Source organism: Vulpes lagopus, chromosome X (assembly GCF_018345385.1).
Source record: "Vulpes lagopus strain Blue_001 chromosome X, ASM1834538v1, whole genome shotgun sequence".
Taxonomy (NCBI): domain Eukaryota; kingdom Metazoa; phylum Chordata; class Mammalia; order Carnivora; family Canidae; genus Vulpes; species Vulpes lagopus.
Window position 1 is genome coordinate 41,293,737 of NC_054848.1, and position 22,643 is coordinate 41,316,379.

The following is a 22,643-nucleotide window of genomic DNA, read 5'->3' on the forward strand; positions in this document are numbered from 1 at the left end:
TGCTCATGTGGCCTGAAGCATCTCTCTGCTCTCTGGCCCTTTCCCATGGAGCATCACATTTGCCACGTGTGGCTGTGTGCCCCAAGAACACAACTGTGGGTGGGCAGCTATATAAAAGAGGAGCAGATTGAGGGGTGCAGGATGGCAGTGGTTCTATAGAAGCCAGAGCCATCAATGATGGGGACCAGGGGTGGGGGATGCAGCTGAGGGCAAGGGGAAGCCATAGGAGGGAAGAGGGGTAGGAACAGCAGTAGATGCAGCATGAACTGCCATGTCACTATCCCTGGGCCCAACCCCAGCTGGGCTTGGTTTCCAGTGGTGTCCTTCCCCAGGCCCAGGATTTCTACCTGACAGGCTTCCCTACACACAGAAGCTCATCTCCAGTCAGGTTTCTCATACAAGAGGGGTGAGGAGAGGAACCACTCCCAGGGTTACCTCCATGCACAAAGTAAGGGTCTCGGACACATCCGCACAGCACAAAGGGGCCCTAGTGACTTCACTGATGAACCCCAAAGACTCCAAGCACAGTCATTTTCTCCTCTTCCTCTCTCCTTCCCTCCCCCTCCTTCTTCCCTACCCCTCCACACACACACACACACACACACACACACACGCACTCCATTACTGATACTGTCTGCACACAAGTGTTGGAAGAGAATTTCTCTGAGACCTGCACATTTTTCATGTATAAAATAGTGACAAATGTAGACTGTGTCACTGTATTTCAAACTTTTTTGACCACAAGTGTAGTGAATACTGTGGCACTCTGCTCAGATGTCCTCTTCAGGGCCAACGCACCCAGATATCAGCTGTTGACAGCCCATGGCTATGTCCCACTGGGAACTGTCTTGTCATGGAGAACTGCTTTGGCCAAGATTATATCTACTTTAGGCAGCCCATGTCTTATATCTGGCCCATGAGTGAGTACAAAAGCTGGCCCCTTTGCCTCAGTACAGGCTGACTCAGAAGGACCATACCACTGCCCTAGGATCAGCTGAGGCCTCTGATGCAGCTGCATCGTGAACCAGTTTCTCCCTCTGCCTGACCCTGCCCTCCTTACAGGCATTGATCCTAAAGGCACTCCCCAGTAAGCCTCCTGCATACAAATACGTGCCTCAAAATCTGTTTCCAGAGAACCCAACCTAAAACAGTGCCAGAGATGTCAAACTACAAAAAAAGACTCTAATGCCATTTTGGAAATGGGTCACCCAGCAGCCAGCAGGCAATGAGGAACCACCGTCTGTGGGGGTGGAGCACAGATAGCCCTTAACATGTTGTAGCAACATAAAGCACTTGGCAGCAGGTCTGGGCTGTGGTGCCAGCAGGATGTCACTTGAACTATATGATCTCGCAGATTCCATGATACTGGATGTGTCAGTAGTGGGAAGAGGCACAGTGTCGAGTGTATTTTCATGAGTGTGAGAATTATAGTGTGGGCCCTTGGCGTTTGGGGGTAGCAGTAACTTTTACTGATGGTGAATTCTAATGAGATACTAAGAGAAGGGAATGCACCAGTTGGTGAAATATCCCTGGCACTTGGGAGGTGTGAGGGAAATGGTAAGCAGAACCTGGGTGACTATTTGTTAAACACCATTGGTTAGCTGAAGAAAGATCTGACATGTTCAGGGTGAGTAATCACTAATTCAAAGCAAAATGAGAAAGCCAGAGGACCCCCTTGGATACATTTAAGGAAATACCAATCTTCTACAACTGGAGGGCAGACAGAGGGGAGAACCAGGGGCTTAGGGCATAATCATAAGTGTAACAAAACTTTGGAGAAGGTTGAATTCTCAGGCCTAGCACATCTCCTATGCCATGGTCAGAGCCCTAATAGGACAAGAGTGAAGCCCTTAGACTTGGGATGGGGATATCTGGGAAGATGTATGTAACACCTCGAACTTGTTGATTCACCTGAACCCACTGGGCCTGCAGAAGTAGTCCACTTCTCCTTGTTAGAGTATAGACCTTCCCTCTGCCTGAAGATAATACAGAGGCCTTGAAGGAAGCAGATGCCTTACAAAATAATGCTTGCCCCTTTCAGAATCTACCCCCTTCCCCTCTTAGCAAACAGATCAATATGCAGGGTCAAATCCTAGAATACCTACCTAACTGGAGAGGTTCTAAGCTTGCAAAGGAAGGAAAGAAATACACAAAAGCTGAAAGACCTGGCCAATATGTACTGACAGGAGCTGTCAAAGTATGCATGAAACTGAGTCCTAAGGACAATGGGCCAAAGAGTGGAACATGAAGTTGATGTTGCCGATATACTGTGAGATGACTTGTGGAAGCCTGGAGCAAACAATGGTCAATACCAAGTGAAACAGAAATGCCAAATCTTCCATGGCAGACTGTGAAAGAAAGGATCAAAGGACTCAAAGAAACAGAGACGTTAGAGAAGATATACTGGGTAAGTCTAGAAAACTCATCAGCTGATCATATTCTATGGGAAGGCCCAGAGGATATACCCCACTTACAAAATCAATAAGGAATATGCTGGTAAGAGTGGTACCAGCCATAACAAGAAGCACAGTAATGGTAAGGTGATAATTGAAGTCCTGTCCCAGGTTCTGCTCAAAATGGGTCCATTGGGTCCACAGGTTCACCCAGTGGTCACTTCCCCCATTCACAAATGTATAATTAAAATGGACATATCTGGGGGTGCCTGGGTAGCTCAGTTGGTTAAGCATCTGCCTTTTTTTAAAAAAAGAAATGAGAAGCAGACAAGGAGACTAATTTCATTGATATCTTTTCCTTTCTTTTTTTTAAAAGATTTTATTTATTTATTCATGAGAGACACACACACAGAGAGAGAGGCAGAGACACAGGCAGAGGGAGAAGCAGGTTCCATGCAGGGAGCCTGATGTGGGACTCGATCCCGGGTCTCCAGGATCACACCCTGAGCTGAAGGTAGGTGCTTAACCGCTGAGCCACTCAGGCGTCCCAAGCATCTGCCTTTAGCTCAAGTCATGATCCCTGAGTGGAATTTGACTGGAATTTGCTCATGCTCTCTCAAATACATAAATAAAATCTTAAAAAAAAATAAAATGGACATAACTGTAGTTGTCAGAACCCCTACATGGGCTCCTTGGCTTGTAGGGGTAAGAGCTATTGCAGTGGGGAAGTTCAAACGATGCCTCTGAAACTACACATCCCTCCCCTGATCAAATCAGTAAATCAAAGATAATATTATATCTATCCTAAGAGTGATGGTGGAAAGTCATGCTACTTTGAGAGATTAAAGGATGCAGGGGTGTTAGTCCCATCATATCTCCACTGAATTAATCAGTTTGGGTCCTGGAGAATGTGTATAGACATTCTCAACCAAGCAGTATCCCTAATTGAAGTAGCTGTACTGGACGTGCTGCCATTGCTAGAGCAAACCTCAGATACGCAGGTGGCCGTATCTGAGGTGACTTACTGAATGCACTCTTTTCTATTTTGATCAGAAAAAAGGATCAGAAACATTTCACATTCACATGGGACTGACGACAATATTTTTTGATGGTCTTGCCACAGGGCTATGCTATCTTTCTCATTCTGCGTCATCATATGGTCCAAAGGCACTGGGCCATCTGGACATCCCACAGAATATCACACTGGGCTGCTATATTAAATCATATTGATTGGGCAAGAGATGATTAGCACATTGTCTTGATAAGACACATGCACTCCAGAGGGTAGGAGATAAACCATACAAAGACTCAGAGGCCTGCCACATTATCAAAAGTTTTTGGGATACAGTGGTCCAAGGCATTCCAGGACAGCCCCTCCAAATAATAGGGCAAAGCATTGGATCTTACACCTCCCACCATGAAGAAAAAAGCACAACACTTGGTAGGTGTCTTCAGGTTCTAGAGGCAGCATATTCCACACCTGGAGATACTGCTCTGATTCATATTTCAGGTATAACATAAGGCTGAATGGGATGCCATATGATCTGGAAGTTCTTATGATACCGAATAAGTCAGTATTGGGAAAAGATACAGTTGGAGCTTATGGCAAGTTTGAGTGGGAGGCCCCTGAGGTTCTGGAGCAAGGCCATGCCACCTGCAGCAGAGAATTACATGACTTTTGAGAAACAATTCCTGGTGCAGTACTGGGCTCTGGTAGACAGAATGCTTGACTACGGGGCACCAAGTGATTGTGCATCCAGGTGCCCATTGTGAGCTGGGTCCTGCCAGGCCCACCAAGTAATAACATCAGATGGACCCAGCAGCTGGGATCAAGCTCAAGCAGGACTGAGCAAGCTGCCTGAGCAGGTAATCTAGATGCCCATGTCATCCCCACTGTTGTACTAGTGCCTCCCTCAGCTCACCAAGGGGACCCCTTACAACCAGTGGGTGAAGGAAGGAAGAAAAAGCCTAAGCTTGGTTCAAAAATGACTGGTTTGGTATGTGGGGAGAAGCCAAAAATGGACAGTGGCTGTATGATAGCCCCACTCAGAGTGGTCCTGAAAGTGGCAGAGCTCCCAATGGCAGAGCTTTGGACTATGCACCCAGTAATCTACTTAATAGGGAAAGAAAAATGGCCCAAGATTAGAATATATTCACTGAGGGGCAGTGGTAGATGGCTTGGCTGATTAGAGGCCCTGAAGGAAAAATATTAGAAGATCAGGACAAGGAGTGTTATGCTAAGTGAAATAAGTCAGACAGAGAAAGACAAATATCATGTGATTTCACTCTATTGGAATTTAGGAAACAAAACAAATGAGAAAAGTGAAAAAGAGAGAGGGGGGACAAACCAAGAAACAGACTGACTCTTAACTACAGAGAACAAATTGATGGTTACCAGAAGGGAGGTGGATGGGGGGATGGGTTAAATAGGTGAGGTACACCAGTTGATGTATGGAAGTGTTGAGTCACTATATTGCAGACCTGAAACTAATATTGCACTGCATGTTAACTAATTGGAATTAAAATAAAAACTTAAAAAAAAAGATCAGGACAAGGAGGTCTGGGACATGGAAATGTGGGTGGACATATGGGGTAGACATGGGAGTGGGCAGAAAGTAAGGAGTGAAGATCTTTGTATTGTGTGTTAACACCCACCAGACAGCATCCACAATGGAAGTGGCATTAAACAACCAGGTAGACAGAATGAGTCAGCCAGATGATGTCAGCCAGCCTCTCAAATCAGCCACCCCAGCGCTAGCAGATGCGTACATGAATGAAGTAGCAAGAGTAGCAGAGATAGAGGCTATTAGTAGGGCCTACAGCATTATTGCTGAATGTCCAATCTTCTGGTAACAGAGACCAACATTGAGCCTGTGACATGGCATCATCCCTTAAGACCAACTAGCCAGTTTGTGGCAAGCTGACTACTTTGGGCCCCTTCCACCCTGGAAAGACAAATTATTCATTTTGACTGGAATTTTCTATATATGGGTTTGCCTTTCCTGATTGCAGGACCATCGCCAGTACCACTGTCCAAGGGCTTACACGATATCTGATCCACCAGTATGAGATCCCTCATAACACTGCATCAAACTGAAGGACACATGTGACAGCAAAGGAGGTGCCAAAGTGGGCCCATGACCATGGAATCAACTGATGACATTATATACAATAATACCACCCAGGGATCCCTGGGTGGCGCAGCGGTTTGGTGTCTGCCTTTGGCCCAGGGCACGATCCGGAAGACCCGGGATCGAATCCCACATCAGGTTCCCGGTGCATGGAGCCTGCTTCTCCCTCTGCCTCTGTCTCTGCCTCTCTCACTCTCTCTCTCTGTGTGACTATCATAAATAAATAAAAAGTGAAAAAAAATTTAAAAAAAAATAATACCACCCAGAAGCTGCTGGCCTGGAACAACTTTTGTAGTCACAGCTAAGAAATGATACCATGAAAGAATGGGGCACCATCCTCCAAAACACCCTAAATCAATGGCCCGTTGTTTATACTCTGTTCCCAATGGGTAGAATACATGGGTCTGGGAACTCAGAGGTGAAAGGAGAGGCCCAGCTTACCATCGATCCCAGTGATCCACTTTTGGAATGTGTGCTTCCTGTTCCCTCAAGGCTCTGCAAGGTTAGAGGTCCTGGTTCTCCAAGGGGGAACACTGCTACCAGGGGACACAGCAAGAATCCTATTACATTCTAAGCTATGGATGCCACCTGGATATCTCAGGTTTTACATGCCAGTGGATATGAAGAGGAATGAATCACTTCACAGGGGTATATGGCCTGAAATGTCAGGAGGACGTTCAGGGATTGCTATTACACAGTGGGAGCGGGAGGAATATGTTTGGCACCCAGGTGATCCACTTCAGCATCTGTTGGTCCTCCTTGCACAACCATGCAAGGAAATGAACAAGTACAGCAGCCACAGCCTGGGAAGGGCATGAGGACCAAGGGCTCCGGAATCCCTCAAGGATGAGGGAATGGATCACTCAACAGGTAAGCCACTAAGCCCAAGAGAGGTGCTAGCTGAGGGTCAGGGGAATCTAGAATGCATAGTGGAAGAAGGAGACAATGCGTATCATTTATTTATGCCACTTTTATCAACAGCATCAGTGGAGGATGTCATTCATCCCACTAACCATGCTCTTTCAAGTCTCCCCCAGAAGACAAGACCAATTACAATCCTGGAAATGCTGTTTCCAGATGGGGCGATCTTGCTTTAAGAAGCAAGTGGATCAGAGCAGTACAAGGAGTGGATTCTGTGCTCCCCTCGGATCCTCACTCCCCACCCCCACCTTCAGGCCTTCCCATCTATTTCTCAGCTTCTGGGAAGATTTGCTGCTGAAGGTTCACAGCGCTGTCCCTCACTGGGAACTGGCCTCTGCAGCAGGGATTTGCCTTCCCCAAGATTATGCTTCCTCCCAGGGGGCAGCTTGTGACTAATGATTGACTGATGTAAAAATACAAAAGCCTGGATACCCCACCTCGATTAAGGTAACTCTGAAGGGTCATCCTTGCTCCAGAGCTCTCCCAGAGGATTGGCTGAGGTTTCTGTTGTGGCTGCATCATAGCTCAACCTTTCCCTCTTCTAAATCCTGCTTCCCTCACTCTTCCCCCGCAACAGGTGTTGTTCCCAAGAGCTCTCCCCAATAAATCTGCACACAAACCTCAGAGTCTCAGGGCCTGCTTCCATGGAAGTCTAAGAAAAGAAGCCACAATAAGAGAGTTTATATAACCCACTATATACATAGATACATAATAACCTATCCTATATATGTAATATATTTTATATGACACCTCTGATGTTATACAGCAAATATAATACAGTATGGCTTATATAACATATAATATATTGCATATTACATACTATGTGTATATGTACCTAGAAGGTATATAAATATACATATATAATTGGAATGAAAGTTTCAGTAAATGATTACCTATACTACGTGCAACAGAGTCTGGTATTTCCTAGTCTATCTTATTCCACTTCATGAAGAAAAATATACACATACATATGTATTGTACTATAAAGTTATTATATAGCAAATGTATGATATAGCATATGTCAAATATAATATATGGCATACATTACTGATTAAATTTCTTGGAGTAACAGTTCCACTAAATAATAATAATTCCACTTATTATGTGTAGCATATTCTTGTTATATTCTATTTTCATTTATACTACTGCATGAAGTAAATGAAATGCTGGTCACAGGCCATTAGGTGACCCACAGTTTGAAGGATATTGGACTAAATTATCTATAAAAATGGGAGATGGGGATCCCTGGGTGGCGCAGCGGTTTAGCGCCTGCCTTTGGCCCAGGGCACGATCCTGAAGACCCGGGATCGAATCCCACGTCGGGCTCCCGGTGCATGGAGCCTGCTTCTCCCTCTGCCTGTGTCTCTGCCTCTCTCTCTCTCTCTGTGACTATCATAAATAAATAAAAATTTATTTAAAAAAATGGGAGATGATTCTTAACTCAGGGATTGCAACTGTAAGCCACAGAGGACTTGAGACCCAGGAAAGGGTGAGAGTAGTGAGGTTTGGTGGGAAAGGTGTCAGACTCCATCTAGGTGTACAATCCATTACAGAGTTTGCAAAAACTCCTCCTTTATTCCAGGCTGAAATCCTCAAAGTCAGATGATACTTGCAATATCTGCAGGCAGGTGATGCAGAAGTCTCTGTTTCCCACGCTGAGCCTGGTGTACACAGGCCCTTTCCCTTTGTCCATCCCACCCCATCTATAGTAGATCCTAAATAAGTAGTTGCTAGATGGAATGGAAGAAAAGACTAGAGCAGCTGTTGGGATAAAGGGGGGTTTCTGAGATGCAGAAGGAGAAAGGAAGAATCTTTCACTGAATTCAGCAGGTGCTCAATAAATGCTTGCTGGACAACTTAGAAAAAAATGGAAAACACCAGAGTTGTAATTATTGAAAGAGGGAGGGTCTTACTGGTATTCAGTAGATAATTAATGAATGTTTGATGGGACAAAGAAAAATGCAGCAAAGAAACTTCCTGTAGTGTAGGAGTGGGGATGGGAAGTCTAAAGGAGAGTGATTACTAATATTCAGCAGGGGCCCCATTTAAGGTTTGTTGACTTCAATGGAGCAAATTTAGCCAAGAAGATGGCTCCTTTGTGAGTGGGTGCTGGTGAAGGAATTATTAGTACGCGTTCAAGAACTGCTTTATGGATTGATGGAGAAAAGAGGGATGCGGTTTTTTGAAAAGAATACAGTCAGAGATCAAGAAATGCTTTTTGGATTAATTGGGGGGGGTGGTAGTGGAAAGAGCAGTTGGCAAGATCGCTACTAAGGGGGGGAGGGGACCTAGCCAGAATACAGTAGGTGCACATGGAACTTTATGGATTGTGTAGTGTCAAAGGTCAGATGGAGATTGTTGAAGGGGGAACTAGGGCTTCAAGAGGGGGAGAGGAAGATGCACTGAATATGGGGTTCTTGGTGTGCAATAAGTGCTTATTAAATGATTGTGGGGTTGAATGGAGAAAAAGGTATAGAGAATCCAGCTGGAGGTTGGGGTTAGAAGGAAGGGGAACTGGAGGAGGGTTCTTCTTCATATATAGTAATAATAAATGGAGGCCTCCCATACTCTGACACTGGGAAAGTATGCAATAAATATCTGTAGAATGAATAAATGGCTCTGAATAGAGAGAAAGGCTGCTGGGTAAAGGCTCCTGGGTGAAGGAGGGGTGATCTAACTAGTAAAAAGCTGGTACTCAATAAATTTAGGTTGAAGTAGACCCCTGGAAAGAGAAGTCTTGAGATGGGACAGCAACTTCCAGACTTGGAAAGAAGACGTTGAGAATGGCCCTTATATAATAGGAACTTAATAAGTGTTTACTGGCTTAAATAGAAGAAAGAACTTTCGGGGTATGGATTTAAGATTGGGAGAGGAAACCCTAAGGACACTGAGAGGGAGTGGGGAGGGGTAATCCTTATAAATTGGGCTCTAGATTTATTAAAAGAAAGGAGAGGCTTTATGACAGACACAGGTTCTTCAAGGGGGTAAGGAAGGGGTGTCTATTCCCTCCACACAGCAGGCACTGCATAGATGCTTACTGGATCCACTAAAATAAAAAGACCTTGGGAAGAAGGTGTGAACATAGAGCACACAGATGGCACTGCATAAATACTCACAGGGGCCATTGCAGGAAAAGGCCTTTGGGGGAGGTGATTAGAATCGAGCACCTGGCAGACAATACATAAACGCTCACTGGATCCATTAAAAGAAAAGGTCTTTGTGGGAGGGGTGCTAGGGATGGGCATACAATCACTGGATCCATTGGAGGAAAAGTCTTCGGGGAAGGGGAATGGGGATGCAGAAGCTTGATCTATGTAAGCTTGATTCTCCATCCATGAGAGGAAAGGCTTTTGTGTAGAGGGCACAGAATCAGGCACACAGTGGTGCTCCACAAATGCTCCAAGGAGTGATGAAAAGAAAAAGGCCTTTGGAAAGAGTATTGAAATGGTGCACACAACAAGTGTGAGGTATTTGATCACTCTATTAACTGGAGGCAAGCCCTTATGGAGAAAGTCTAAGGTTGGGTCATGCAGATGTTCAACACATGCAGAATGAAGCCACTGGGGAAAGGCTTTGGGGATGGGGTACACAGTAGGCATTCAATAAATGCTTGCTGAACAGACTGGAGGAAAGAAGCTTTAGAGAAGGCTCACATGGCTGGCCGGTGATAAATGCTGGGTGGGTTCACCAAAGGAAAGGTCTCTGAAGTAGCTTGAGAATGGAGGATAGAGGAGACACTCAATAAATGTTTTCTAGATCTATTGGAGGAAAAGGATTTTGGGGAGAGTCTGAAGATGAGTCACAGGAGGTTCAAAAATGCTCATGGGACTCATTTGAGCAAAATATGTTTGAGAAAGGGATTTGGAGATAGGGCACATATATCAGACAATAAATGCTTTCTAGATCCTTTGGAGAAATAAGTCCTTGGAGAAGGGACTTAGAGTTGGGACACACAGAAGGGATTCAATAAAGCCCCACAGGATCCATTAAAGGCAGCACTTGGTGAGAAGATGGGATGGAATACGCAGCAGGCAATCAGTGTTCACTGACTAGCTTAAAAGGTCTTTGGAGGGAGGGTTGGGGTGGGGCACATACCACAGTCTGGATACATGTTCACAAGCTCTATTAGAGAGAAGGCCTGAGGGCAAGGATTGAGGGGGACAAGACACATAGCAAGCTCTCAGTGAATGTTCACAAAATTAATGGAAGCCCAAGGCTTTGGGGAAGGGCTCTGCGATAAGGCACACTGCAGGTAAATGATAAATGCTCACAAGATCCATTAAAGGACAAGGTCTTTGGGGTGAGGGTTGGGGAGGGCAAAGCACATTAGGCTCTCGAATGCTCACAGGATATACTGAAGCCAAAGCTTTGGGAAAGGAGGTACACAGCAGGCGCCGGATAACTGCTCCCTGTATGGATGGAGAAGGCCTGGGTGGGGGCAAAGGCGGGGTACACAGGAAGTGCCCAGCATAATAATTTAAGGGAAAAGGGTTTGGGTTAGGGGACCAGGTGCCTAGCACACAAGGTGCTTGATAAGTGCTCATCGTGGAACGATCTGGGGGACCCAGGCCCGCGGAAGATATCCGCGGCAGTGGCTTACCAGTCGGTGTGGGGCTCGTCGATGACCAGCAGCACCCTGGCGGCAGCGCCCCCACGACCTGCGCCCCCAGAGCCGCCGCCCACCTGCTCGCTGAAGGTGGCCGCCGCGGCCGCCGTGGTCTGCTTGACCGCGTTGGACAGAGACGAGAAGAAGCCACCACCCCCCGAAGACCCGGGACTAGGGGCAGCGGGAGAGGCCACAGGGGCGGACGCGGAGGCCCTCTCGGCAGTGGCAGTCGCGGGACCGGGCGTGGCTCCGGGGCTGGGGGCAGCAGGCGGCGGCGGGGGTGGCTGCGGGCGCTGCAGGTCTGTCATGTACCCATTTGGCAGATTGGCCATGAAGTTGCTGTCCGACAGGCGGCGCCGCAGGTAGTTCATGGCTGCGGCGTGGGGCAGGGGGTCCTAGGAGCAGCCTGGTCAGGAGCCGCGGGGGCGGACAGCGCGGGGCCCAGGAGCACAGCTGCGCTCTCAGGCACGACACGACTCTTCCGTTGCCCGCTGCAGACTGAGGCAGCGCTGAGTCGCTGCCGCCGCAGCGCCGATGGTCGCGCCCGTACCCCCCTACCTCGCGCCCCTCGTGGTGCTGTCCAGCTGGGCCGGCGGCGGCGCGGACGCGACCAAGGCGACTGGGAAGGGGAGTTTGGGGAGGAACGGCGAGTGACGTCAGCGCGCCTTCAGTGCTGGGGAGGCGGTGGCGCGCGCCGACAGGCGGGGGCGAAGGAGCTGTCCGTGGTGCTGAAGGCGGCAGTGCGCACGCGCCACGCCGCATCCTGATTCCCCTCCCCCTCGTCCGATTGGGGATGCGCAATTTAGGGAGTGGGGGCGGGGTAGATACTTGTCGGGAGGGTCGAGGTGAGTGGTCAGTCAAGACCCCCACCCCGCCTCATTCCGGTTTTCACACCCAGTCTCAGTCACAGGCAGGATTCTCTGTAGTTACTCAGTTCCCCGTGTTGATATTCACCATAGAAGGCATGGGGGGGGATGGGGGGAAATGGAGGCACACGCAGAGACTCAAAAGTAGAGAAATAACCTCACTGCGACGGATGGGGGTCACACGCAGTACCCTGTGGGGGGAAATCAATTTCCCATATCCATACGGGCTCAGTCAGGCAGAGAGAGGGTGCGGGGGCGGCATAGCATCAGAAAGGCAGACTTGGACACTTGAGGGGTACACACCCTTGCCCTGGGTTGCTGCGGCCTGGAGGCACACAGGAATGACACACACGTGGAGATACATATAGACACACACAAAAGTAAAGAAACACACGTAGGCACATACAGACGGAGAATACACCGATCTAGGTATCCATGCAGACATACACAAGCCCAGGGTAACACACATGGGCATGCATGCATACACGCATGCATATATGCCTACACACAAACACAGGCACCACATCTACACACAGAGAACCAGGGAAACTCATACAAACACGCACACCCAAATGACATACTCACTGACAATCATGATAAACCTAGATTTGCCACACAGACACATTCCCTGAAGCTCCAGACGTGATGTGTGTCCATCTCTGTACCCCCACCCCCAATGCCCAGGGCCCTAGACACATACACTCAGTCTATATGCCCCCATCCCTCTGCCCTGGATAAGCCAAAACCCACATAACCAACTGATATGATATCATCAGTTCCCTTGGCTGTCTTCCCTGCACCAGAGAAGTTTCTACAGAGAGGGACCCATCCTAGGGTATGCACACAGTAGGTGCCAAATAATGTTGCCACATGAGCAAATGACCTTTACAGTCCAGCAGAGGGGGACCTGTGGAAACCATCCTGTAAGCTCCTGTGAGATCCTGACTACAATGAAAGTACAAATCCATTTAAAAACGATCATTTGTTGACAGCACCCAGCTAAGCTGTTTACATGTATTGTTTCATCCAACCCTCACAACAATACTATGGAGTAGGAAACATTCCTGTTTTATAGATAAAGAAATCCAAGAGCTCCAATTCATTTCCAAAGGGCCATGTTCACTTTGTGATCCATGCCTTTTTTTTTTAAAGAATGTGCTAGAAAGAGGTGCCAGTGTGGCTAGAACAAAGTGAGCAGGGGTGGGAGTTCTGGCAGGAGATGGGGTCAGAGAGGTTAGCAGAGACCAAACTGAGCCAGTCCTTGTGGGCCAGTGAGGATGGTGAACCAAGTGAGGTAGAAGAAGATATGGTAAGAAATAGGCAGATTTGGAGTCTCTTCTGCTTGTAGGATTTTCAGGTGAATCATCCACTTATTCATTTGTTTATTTTTTATTCATTAAATCCTTGGCCTGTTTAAACAAGGTAGTAATGGTGTGGAATCTAGAGTCAGAGTGCTTGAGGTTCAAACTAGGCCTCCACCATACCCCTGGGAAGTGACTTAACCCCTCTGAGACTTGGTTTCCTCATCTGTTAAGATGATCACCTGACCCATCTATAAGTGTGTGTGTGTGTGTGTGTGTGTGTGTGTGTGTGTGTGTGGCGGGGGAGAGAGCCTCTATATTTTCTCATGTGCTGTGACTTCTGCCAGGAATGTCCTTTACCTCTCTCTCAAGGATTGTCTTTGGCCAAGTTCACCCAGGAAGTGTTCCCTTCCCCTGGACTCAGATTCCACTCCCCCTTCCTCTAGCCTCCCACAGTCCTCAAGTCCAATACTTCCAAACTACCCTCTACTCCCTCATCCACCTCCAGGCCTCTGCTTTGGCCATTCCTTCCCTCCCTTTCCTGGATGCTCTCTCTGGCACTCCATATCCCAATGATCCCCAGATGGGGAACTCCCAAGAATCAGGTCTTTTCCAACATATAGAAAGAAGTCTGTGCTTCCCAGTTTTTTGCTCAGTAACTGAAGTAAACAAGCTGTGCTGGATCCATGGTGCCCTCTCTGGGGGATAGGAGCAGTTGCAGGTCTACAGACCTTTCTGGCTCCTCTGGGAGCCAGAAGTTGGGTGCCTTAGGAATCTGTCTCCAGAATGACTCTTCCCACGAACCCCATTCCCAGGCTTCAAGTACTCATGGCCCCCAGCATCACTCCCTTTCTCCAGATGGATCAATTTCCAGAAATTAATGTTTTGTAGATTGTCTTGCAGAAGAATGAGGGTTCCCTTCAGGACTGTCTCAACTCCCTGAGGCACAGGTCAGGCTCCTCTGCACTGCCTCTGTCTTCTCCAGCAGAAATGAACAGAGAGGAGGGGCTCCAGGAATGATTTTCTTTGCTGTGCGTTGGTGAGCAATGCCTCTGAGACATGCACCCCGACATATGTTTGTAATCAGTATTGTACCCATGTTCATAACTCACACATGTTGTCTATCCATGGCACCTGAATGCATATGTACATGTGTGCACGCACACACACACACATACACACACACCTGTAACTCAGATGGTTACAGTGCACACATGGTTCTAACTTTATGTGCTCTCCACATATACTCAATACATCCTTAATTCTTGCATGACCCATAGGTCTGTGTTTCACACACACACACACACACACAGATATGTACCTCGTAATGCACAAACTTCCACTTTCTTGTAGACACATAACACTTATACCCTGTAGTAGCAACCAGAATCATTCACTTCAGCTCATTCTTCCCAAGATGAGCAAAAGTTCAACTTTGTCTTTACTTCAACCCATCAACTGACCTATTTTGGGGGGGAAATCGACCCCGAGAGGTGAACACCTTGACAGAATCTTGGTGTCACACATCTCCCATCTGTGCGGAGGGGTCCCTCCACTCACAGCACACACCATGCTTCAAATGTCCAGCCCGCTACCTTTCTGTGCCTCAGTTTAATCCTTTGTAAATGGGAATAATGATAATACTGACCCTTATAGGTTTGTTGTGGATTAAATGAATCTGTGCTTTGCAGTCTAAAAACACTACCAAACACACAGCAAGTACTCTCTAAGTATTAGCTAATACCGTAACTATGATGATTCTTATGATTTGTCTCATTGCAGGGGGCTCAGCATTCAGCAAATGCTAATTAGTGCAAAATTGAATGAGCAAATGCTAACAGCATTCGTGTCTGGGTTTGTTCCCTTCACTGTGGAGACACGTGCTGTTCTGACTCCTCTATTCTCCATGATGTCCAGTGCTATTGTTAGTATACAGTAGGCGTTGATAAGGGTTGAAAAAAAATGTTCAACGAAAGAATCACATATTCGGAGTTTGTTCCCTCGCTCAGATGTCCTCTCCTTCTACCAGTCCTCCTCCACCCCAGATGCCCAGACTTCGTTCTATACAGTAGACGCTATAAAAGTGTTGAATGGGTGCATAAAGACTAAAGGAATCTGTGTCTGGGTTTGTCTCAGCGGCTCCTTCTGGCAGATGCTGACTCTGGTTTCTTTTCGCTCCCGCCCCAGCTCAGAGCACCTCGTAGGCACTTCCTCAGTCCACCCCCGGCCAACCGCCACCCCGCTTTGGGTCTCCGCTAATTGCAGCACTGGATCTGGGCTGTTGGGAGTGGGTGGGTGCAGGTGTTCGCCCGGCTGGGTGCCAACCCCAGCCACACCTCTGCCGCCTCTGCCCTGCGGCTCAGCACCGGATTGATGCGCAACCCGCCAGCCCAAAGGCTCCGATGGGTGGGAACCTCGAGCACACCGGCCAATCAGAAAGTGCCGGCCGGGCCGAGTGACCAACCAGAAAGCCTGTAACGCAGAGCACTGCAGAGGGATGTGCCAGACACCCTGGGACATGGCGCAAGGAGGGGAGAGGGGCAGATGCCGGGGCTAAGGCAGCGGGGAGAGGATGGGTACTCGCGCCTTCGCTCCTGCCAAACCGTGGCCGCAATGGAAAATACTGTTTTCCACAACAAGCCACTGCGACTCTGCCCGTGCTGTGCCTTTTGGCCTAGAAGATGCTACTGCTTCACTCCTGGGGAAGAAGCTCATTTATTGAGGTCTGGGAGGTCAGGGGATCAGGGCAGAAGAGACAGGTGTTAGGGCTTCTCATCCTGAGGGTCTTTGCAGGCAGGCACGTGTAGACATGGCCGAGTCTCCTCCACCACCACCTTCTGCCCCTGCAGCGTCTCGCACTGTGCTGACGGTTTCCCCCAGAAGGTCACGTTCTTCTCACCCTGACCTTCGACCACAGTAATGGTTGGCCTGGGGCATTAGAGGGGGAATGGAGGGGAGAAGCTCAGGGAAGGTAAGAATGCATTCAATAAACTCATAATGAATGCCTACTGTGTGCCCAACACTATTTTTTACCTATGAGATATTGGGCAATTTATCTTCTCCATGCTCATCTGGAAAATGAGAATAATTGGAATAATAATAATACCCACCTTACTGGGCTGAGTGAGGATAAATGAATTAATTTTGGTAAAGTGGTCAGAGTGGCATCTGGTACACAGTAAGTACTCAATAAGCGCTGGTAATTGTTACTCGTTGACAAGACCTACCTTCTCTTACCTCCTAAACTCCTTACATCTTTCCCCAGTGCCCATGGGGAAAAGTCCCCAAATGCTTTGCCCTGGTATTCAAGGCCTTGTTTTGGGGCCCAGGTGCCTGCCCCAAGACAATCTCTCTCTTTTCCACTTTATCCACAGTCCCATGTCCAGAGTGGTCTTCGCCTGGACCTTTGCCTGGACCTTTGTTCCTCCCATGAGACATGCATTCCATTCATTCACTCTCACCCCTGTTCCCTCCATCAAATCCATTCATATCCCAACTCTGCCAAGTGCTTCCTACCTCTACTCAACACCTTTAACTCTTCTTCAGGACCTACTAGAAACCCCAGAACCAGAGACCACTTCCAGATGGCAGGTGTTTCACAAGTGGAGAGTAGCTCACTTAATCTAGTGGCTCGAGGTATGTGGAAATAAAGAAGGGAGGATGTTTTTACCCTCTGTTAACACTTAGGCCTCCAGGAAAAACCAACTTTGGGCAGCTGGTCACCAGTATCCAGGACTCTGCTCTCACAGTCTTAACACTGGGAATGCCTTTGCTGACCCCTTCCTGCCAGGTGAGATCCGATCGGCTACATGGACTTGGGGCGAGGTATCAGTCCCTTCTCCATTATACCAACTGTTCCTCATCTGCCTTCTGTCAGGCCCCTGTTGACCTGTATCCCTTGGGGGGACCCATGGGACCTGGGTTCTGTGTGTCTTCAATTGTCGGGGGAAAGCATCTCCCAGGTCCTGAGGCCGTGAGACATTGAGTGAGATGTGGGTGGCTGAAGGAATGAGTAAGAGAACGAAGGCCTGAGTGGCTTTAGGGGCAGACCCAAGCTTGGGTGACCAAGAGGGCCAAGTGCCTGGTCACAGGAAAGCCTGGGTGAGTGGCAGGATGGCTGAGTGACCAAATGAGAGACCCAAGGGCACAGTGGCCACTGATTCTCCCCCTCAGTATCCTCTTTCTCAGCTGCTTCATTAGTGTCTCTCCTCTTCCTGCAGGTGGGAGATGACACTCGTCAAGGCAGGTACCATAGACCCAAGGGGTGGATGCCCTGGTTGTGGGGAGCTGAGCTGACTCTCCCACCATCACTGCTCACATATGGCTGTCGTGACCCCCTCCTGAGCACATTTTGCCCCCTCACTCACGAGAACTTGGGGAGCTGGGCCATGCAGAGGCGCTGGCGGGTGCGGATGGGTGTGGGTCCACACGGGGGTACACACAGCCCCCAGGTACTCCACTCTGACCATAAGCCTTTCCCTGCAATGAGTCAGAATGAGAGGTCTCAGCAGGGTGGTGTGTGTGTGTGCGTGTGTGTGTGTGTGTGTGTGTGAGAGAGAGAGAGAGAGAGAGAGAGAGACCGAGAGGTGGCAGGGACATGGGGGGTCCATGGTAGAGTCAGAAACCCCTTCTTGCTGCAGGGGCTGCCCCATCCTCACAGTGTAGTCTGTGGGGAGCACTCACAGTCACAGTGTTGGATGTTATAACAGTGACGGATATCTTGTTGTTCTCCAACACACCGCTGTCCATCAAACTTGCGGCCCTTGCAGCTCCTGGAGCGTGTCTGCTGGCCTGGGATCGCCTTACACTTGATGTTGTTTATGCCCCGACGGGCGCAAGGGCTCCACTCCTCCCAGGACCCCCACTCTCCATTCACTGCACAGACAGAGGCAACCAGGGCTTGCACCAAAGGGAGCCAGTGAGGGGATTCAGAGGAAGGGATGAAAACCCAGGGGAAGGAGTGGAGGTGATCAGATGTGGGGCTGGGGGACCAGAGGTGGGGCGGAAGCAACAGGGCTGGGAATAGGGGAATGAGAGGCAGGAGCAAAGCATTAGCAGCAGGAACTGGGCAGCAGGGATGGGTGAGAGGCTTAGGCATGGAGACAGGGAATCTTGTGGTACCGACCAGGGCAGGGCACAGCTGTATTGCAGATGTGGGTTCGGACGGCATCGCCAGCGCAGGGGGGGCCCCCATGCTGGGGCACAGGGTGATTACACATCCGTTTTTCCAGGGTCTGGCCCATGCCACAGGTCACAGGGCAGGGGCTCACAGGGCCCCATGCCCCCCAGCCCCCAGCCACTGTTGGGGGTGGAGAGAGGAATGAGAAGATAGGCCACCTCGATCTCCCCCTTAGCCCCTAGACTCTTGAGGCAGATTGTTCCAGAATGAAGAGTTCTGTGGTCACATGCTCTAAGACGTCTATCCTCTGAGATGGCAGAGCATCTGTTCCTGAATCAGGAACAGAATGTCCGAGGCCTCATCCCTGTGTACCTGGGCAGGGTGGCAGACCAGAGCAGGGCCGCTTCTCATGGTCTGACCCTGGGCAGGGCTTCCCAGGAGGCGCCTTGGAGGGCTCAGGTGCAGAACACTTGCGGCTTCGACTCTCGGCAGGTGCGCTGGGTCCACCGTGGCAGGAACCCGAGCAGGCGCTCCAGGGGCCCCAAACAGCCCAGGCCCCGTGTACTGTGATGGGATGGGGGTCGGGGGATGCCAGGTGTGGTCACACGTGCTGAGGTCCTCCCACTATCCCACAACCATGTGCTATAGCCCCCAGATCCACCCTGGGTGCTTGCATCAGTGCCCTGTGGTTGCCTTCACTCACTGGGGCAGACCTGCTGGGTGTGACAGGTCTCAGACTCCTGTGGTTTTCCTGGGCACTGGCCGCCACACTTGGGGGTGGGTTGGTTACATATTCGCTGACGGGTCCGGGTCCCTTTGGAACAGGTGACAGAGCAAGGGGTCCAGGGCCCCCAGTTGGACCAGCCACCCATCTCTGTGGGAGAGAAGAAATGGGGACAGGATGGAAGCGGGGGCACCATTCAGAGGTCGTCGCTTCCTCACGTGCCCCACATCCTCTGCCACACATGGTCCTCCATCATTGCTTATCTGGACTACTTCAGTAGCCTTCACACTGGTCCTGCTGCTTCAGCCCTTACTACATACAGACCGCCCTCCTCGGGACAGTGAGAGGGATCTGTCACAACCCAAGTCAGATCACATCTCTCCTCTGTCCACCACCACAGAATAAAAGCCAGCATCCTCTCCGGGGCCCATAAGGATCAGGCTGCCTTTGATCTCGCCCCCCACAAGTCTCCTCCAGCCATGCCAGCCTCTTCCTTGGTGCCTCACAGATATCAGGTGTAGTCCTCCCCTCAGGGCCTCTGCCCTGATGGTTTCCAAAGCCAGGTAACAGGCAGTGCTCTCCTGCCTTGCTGGTCTTCCTCACCAGGACAGCACGGCTGGTCCTCACAGGCTTGCAGCTGCCACTCAAGGGTCCCGGGCTCCACCTTCTCAGGGCACTGCCCACCATGGCCTATGCAGCGCCGGTGCCGCAATTGGGATCCCTCAGTGCAGGTCACCGAGCAGGGGGCCCACGCAGACCACGGTGACCATCGTGGGGACCTGCAGAGAGGAACACATGTGTCCTGTCCTAGTTTGAGCTGGCAAGGATGGGGTGTGCTGGACTGTAGAGTGAGCACAGGTAAAGGGGGGCGGTTCAGGATAAACGTATGTGGAATGGATGGATCAGAGTACCTACCCCTTAGGGATGTTGGGGATTCAATGACAAGAGGAGGGCACACAGTAAGTACTTTAATATCACTGACCTTCATGATTGGGGAGCTGGAACACTTCGAATCCCCCAAGGATAGTGCCAGACACGCAGCAAGCAAATGTAAGGACTAAGGACCAAGGACTGCTGTCAGAAACCTTCCAGGCATCCCCATGCTCGGTAGCGGGCAAACAGAAAGTTCCTAATAAATAGTAGCTATCATCCTGGTGAGCTTAGAGATCACATCAGAGATACCCCAGATCTGGGGCTGCTGGGTGGCCCAGTCAGTTAAGTGTCCAACTCTTGACTTTGGCTCTGGTCATGATCTCAGAGGGTCCTGAGATTGAGCCTCACACTGGGCTCTGCGCAGAGGTTAAGATTGTCTCTCTCCCTCTACCCCGCCCCCAGCTCATGTGCTCTCTCTCTAAAACAAAATTAAAGAAAGAAAAATACCCTAGACTTATCCTCAACCCCCTGCACACACCATAACACTAAATTGATGGGAACTTTTGACATTACTAGAGGTAATGAAGGGTAGCTGCCTTCAAAAATCCCCAAGCTCCCCATCCCCATGGTGTATCTGGGATGTACAGTAAGCTATTAGAAAACATGTCTGGCATACAGGAAGGGCTAATTACATGGAAGCTGGCATTGTGATTAGGAGACTAGAGTCACCCTCAGAGATCCTCCAGCTACCTCTCACCTCTGCAATGCATCCAGTAGGTTGGAAGTGCTCAATGATGGTGAAGTGTCATCATGATTAGGTGCCTGGAGCTGCCCTCAGAATTCCCCAAATTCACCCACCCCCACATGTCTGTATGCAGTAAGCACTCAATATGAGCTGTCATCACAATTAGGGGACTGGAGCTACCTTCAGAATACACCTGACCTGTACCCCACCCTCCAATGCTACCAGTATGCAGGAAGTGCTCAACGAATGTAAGTATAGCAGTGGTTCTCAACCAGGGGCGATTTTGCCTCAGCCGAGGTGGGGGAGGCATTTGGCAATGTTTGGAGACATTTTGGTTGTTGCAGTTTGGTTGGGGGAGTTGCTACTGGCATCTAGTGGGAGGCCAGGGGTGCTACAGAACACAGCTTTGCAATGCATAGGTCAGACCCCCACAGCAAAGAATTTTCTGGCCCCAAATGTCAGTAGAGCTGGGGCTGAGAAACCCTGAGCCATGGTCATGACCAGGGCCTTGGAATCACCCTTGGGAACTCCAGAGAAGGAAAGAGCCCAGTTCTGGGTGGCCCTGCATCTCAGGATCCTCCTTACCTGCATGCCTGACAGAGCTTGCTGCCAGGCTCCTGGAAGGCATAGGCAGGGTTGAGACAGCAGTCTTCCACACGGATACCTTTCCCCAGGAAGCCCTGGCACTTGCCAGAAGATTCCTCATACTGGGTGAAGCACCATATGGGGACTGAGCCTGGAACAGGGTGGGGGGGGGGCAGGCACAATCAGGGGTGTGATGGGTCTGGGCACCCCTGTAGGCCAGTTGGGCCCTCACACACTCACCTTTGGCTGGCAGCAGGGTGAGCAGCAGCAGTAGCAACTGAGGAGCCTGCCCTGGGGTGGACATGTTGAGAGCTGCACCCGTGCAGTCCTGCCACCCTGCCAGAGAGGAGGCTTGGCTTTGTATGGGCTGACCTGGCTCTGGGATCAGTGGCAAAGAGGAACTGGGCCAGGAGGAACTGGGCGGGTAAAGAGCAGCATGGGGGAGGGGAGGGTCATGCAGGGTCTCTGCACTTCTCTCCTGGTACCCCTGCCCCGAGCCTCCTGCCCCACTCTCCCTTCCCTATTTCCTGCCTCACCCTTGATCCAGTTTTGTCACTGTATCCCCAGCACCCACATCCTGCCCAGTAACCCATTACCACTGTCATTGCCCCCCTGGACACATTCTTACTAGGAAGAAATGGAGCCTAAACTTCCTAGCTGTGTGACCTTGGGCAAGTCACTTAAACCTCTCTGAGCCTCAATTTCTCCACCTGTAAAATGCAATCTCTACCACAGTGATGGGGTCAACCTCATGAGGGTGTGGAACAAGGGTGCACTGAGCTCAGTGTGTCCCTCCTCATTGGGTGGAATAGGCATCGAGACAATTGCTTCATCCCGTTCTTTCCTGAAAGTGAGGTTGCCTGTGGTCAGTGTGGGCAGGGGAGGTCAGCAGCGGGGGGGGGGGGGGGGGGGGGGGAAGTGAGAAGGGGAAGTGAGGATTGTGGGGAGAAAGGTTTGAGAATGAATTGGAGATATCACTGTCCCAGGGTTCCAGCTGGGGACTACCCCCCCTACAACCCCCACCCCCACCCCTGCCTGGGGAGGGAGCCAGTTTGGCCATGTTCTGTCAGAGTAACTGGGGTAGGGGACAGCCCCATCCCTGAGCCTACAGCACAGTTTGTTGCAAAGATTGGGAGTTGAAGATTTTCAAAAGTCCTCAGAATAGTGCCTGGCATACAGTAGGGGCTGTTTGTTAAATACATTGATTCAATATTTACTGAGTGCCTATTGGGTGTCAGATGGCATTCTTGGCACTAGACCGAGCAGAGTAAGACAGCCAAAAATTCTGGTCCTGGAGGGGCTTATGCTGTAAGAGAGGAGACAGACAAAAAATGTCCCCTCTCTCATAGAGGCCTTCCCCAGCTATCCTTTTGGTATGG

The 22,643-nt window shown here is 49.9% G+C and overlaps 2 protein-coding genes across 3 annotated transcripts in view; both read right to left on the bottom strand.

Moving 5' to 3' along the window:
* The window catches only part of SYN1 (synapsin I), a 50,450-nt gene extending 38,839 nt beyond the window's left edge, over positions 1-11,611 (bottom strand). For both annotated transcript variants that reach the window (XM_041741519.1, XM_041741518.1), the window contains exon 1: positions 11,046-11,611. In XM_041741519.1, coding sequence (XP_041597453.1) covers positions 11,046-11,422 — 377 coding nt within the window. In that variant the 5' untranslated portion in view covers positions 11,423-11,611. The remainder of the gene's footprint in view (positions 1-11,045) is intronic.
* Positions 11,612-15,914: 4,303 nt separating this feature from the next.
* LOC121482414 (complement factor properdin) lies at positions 15,915-21,655 on the bottom strand. Its single transcript, XM_041740338.1, has 9 exons — positions 21,505-21,655; positions 21,265-21,415; positions 19,665-19,840; positions 19,041-19,211; positions 18,710-18,901; positions 18,344-18,517; positions 17,902-18,093; positions 17,586-17,697; positions 15,915-16,146 (listed from the first exon to the last, which is right to left on the bottom strand). The coding sequence occupies exons 1-9, from the start codon at positions 21,566-21,568 to the stop codon at positions 15,981-15,983; spliced, it is 1,398 nt and encodes a 465-aa protein (XP_041596272.1). The 5' UTR covers positions 21,569-21,655; the 3' UTR covers positions 15,915-15,980.
* Positions 21,656-22,643: the final 988 nt, after the last annotated feature.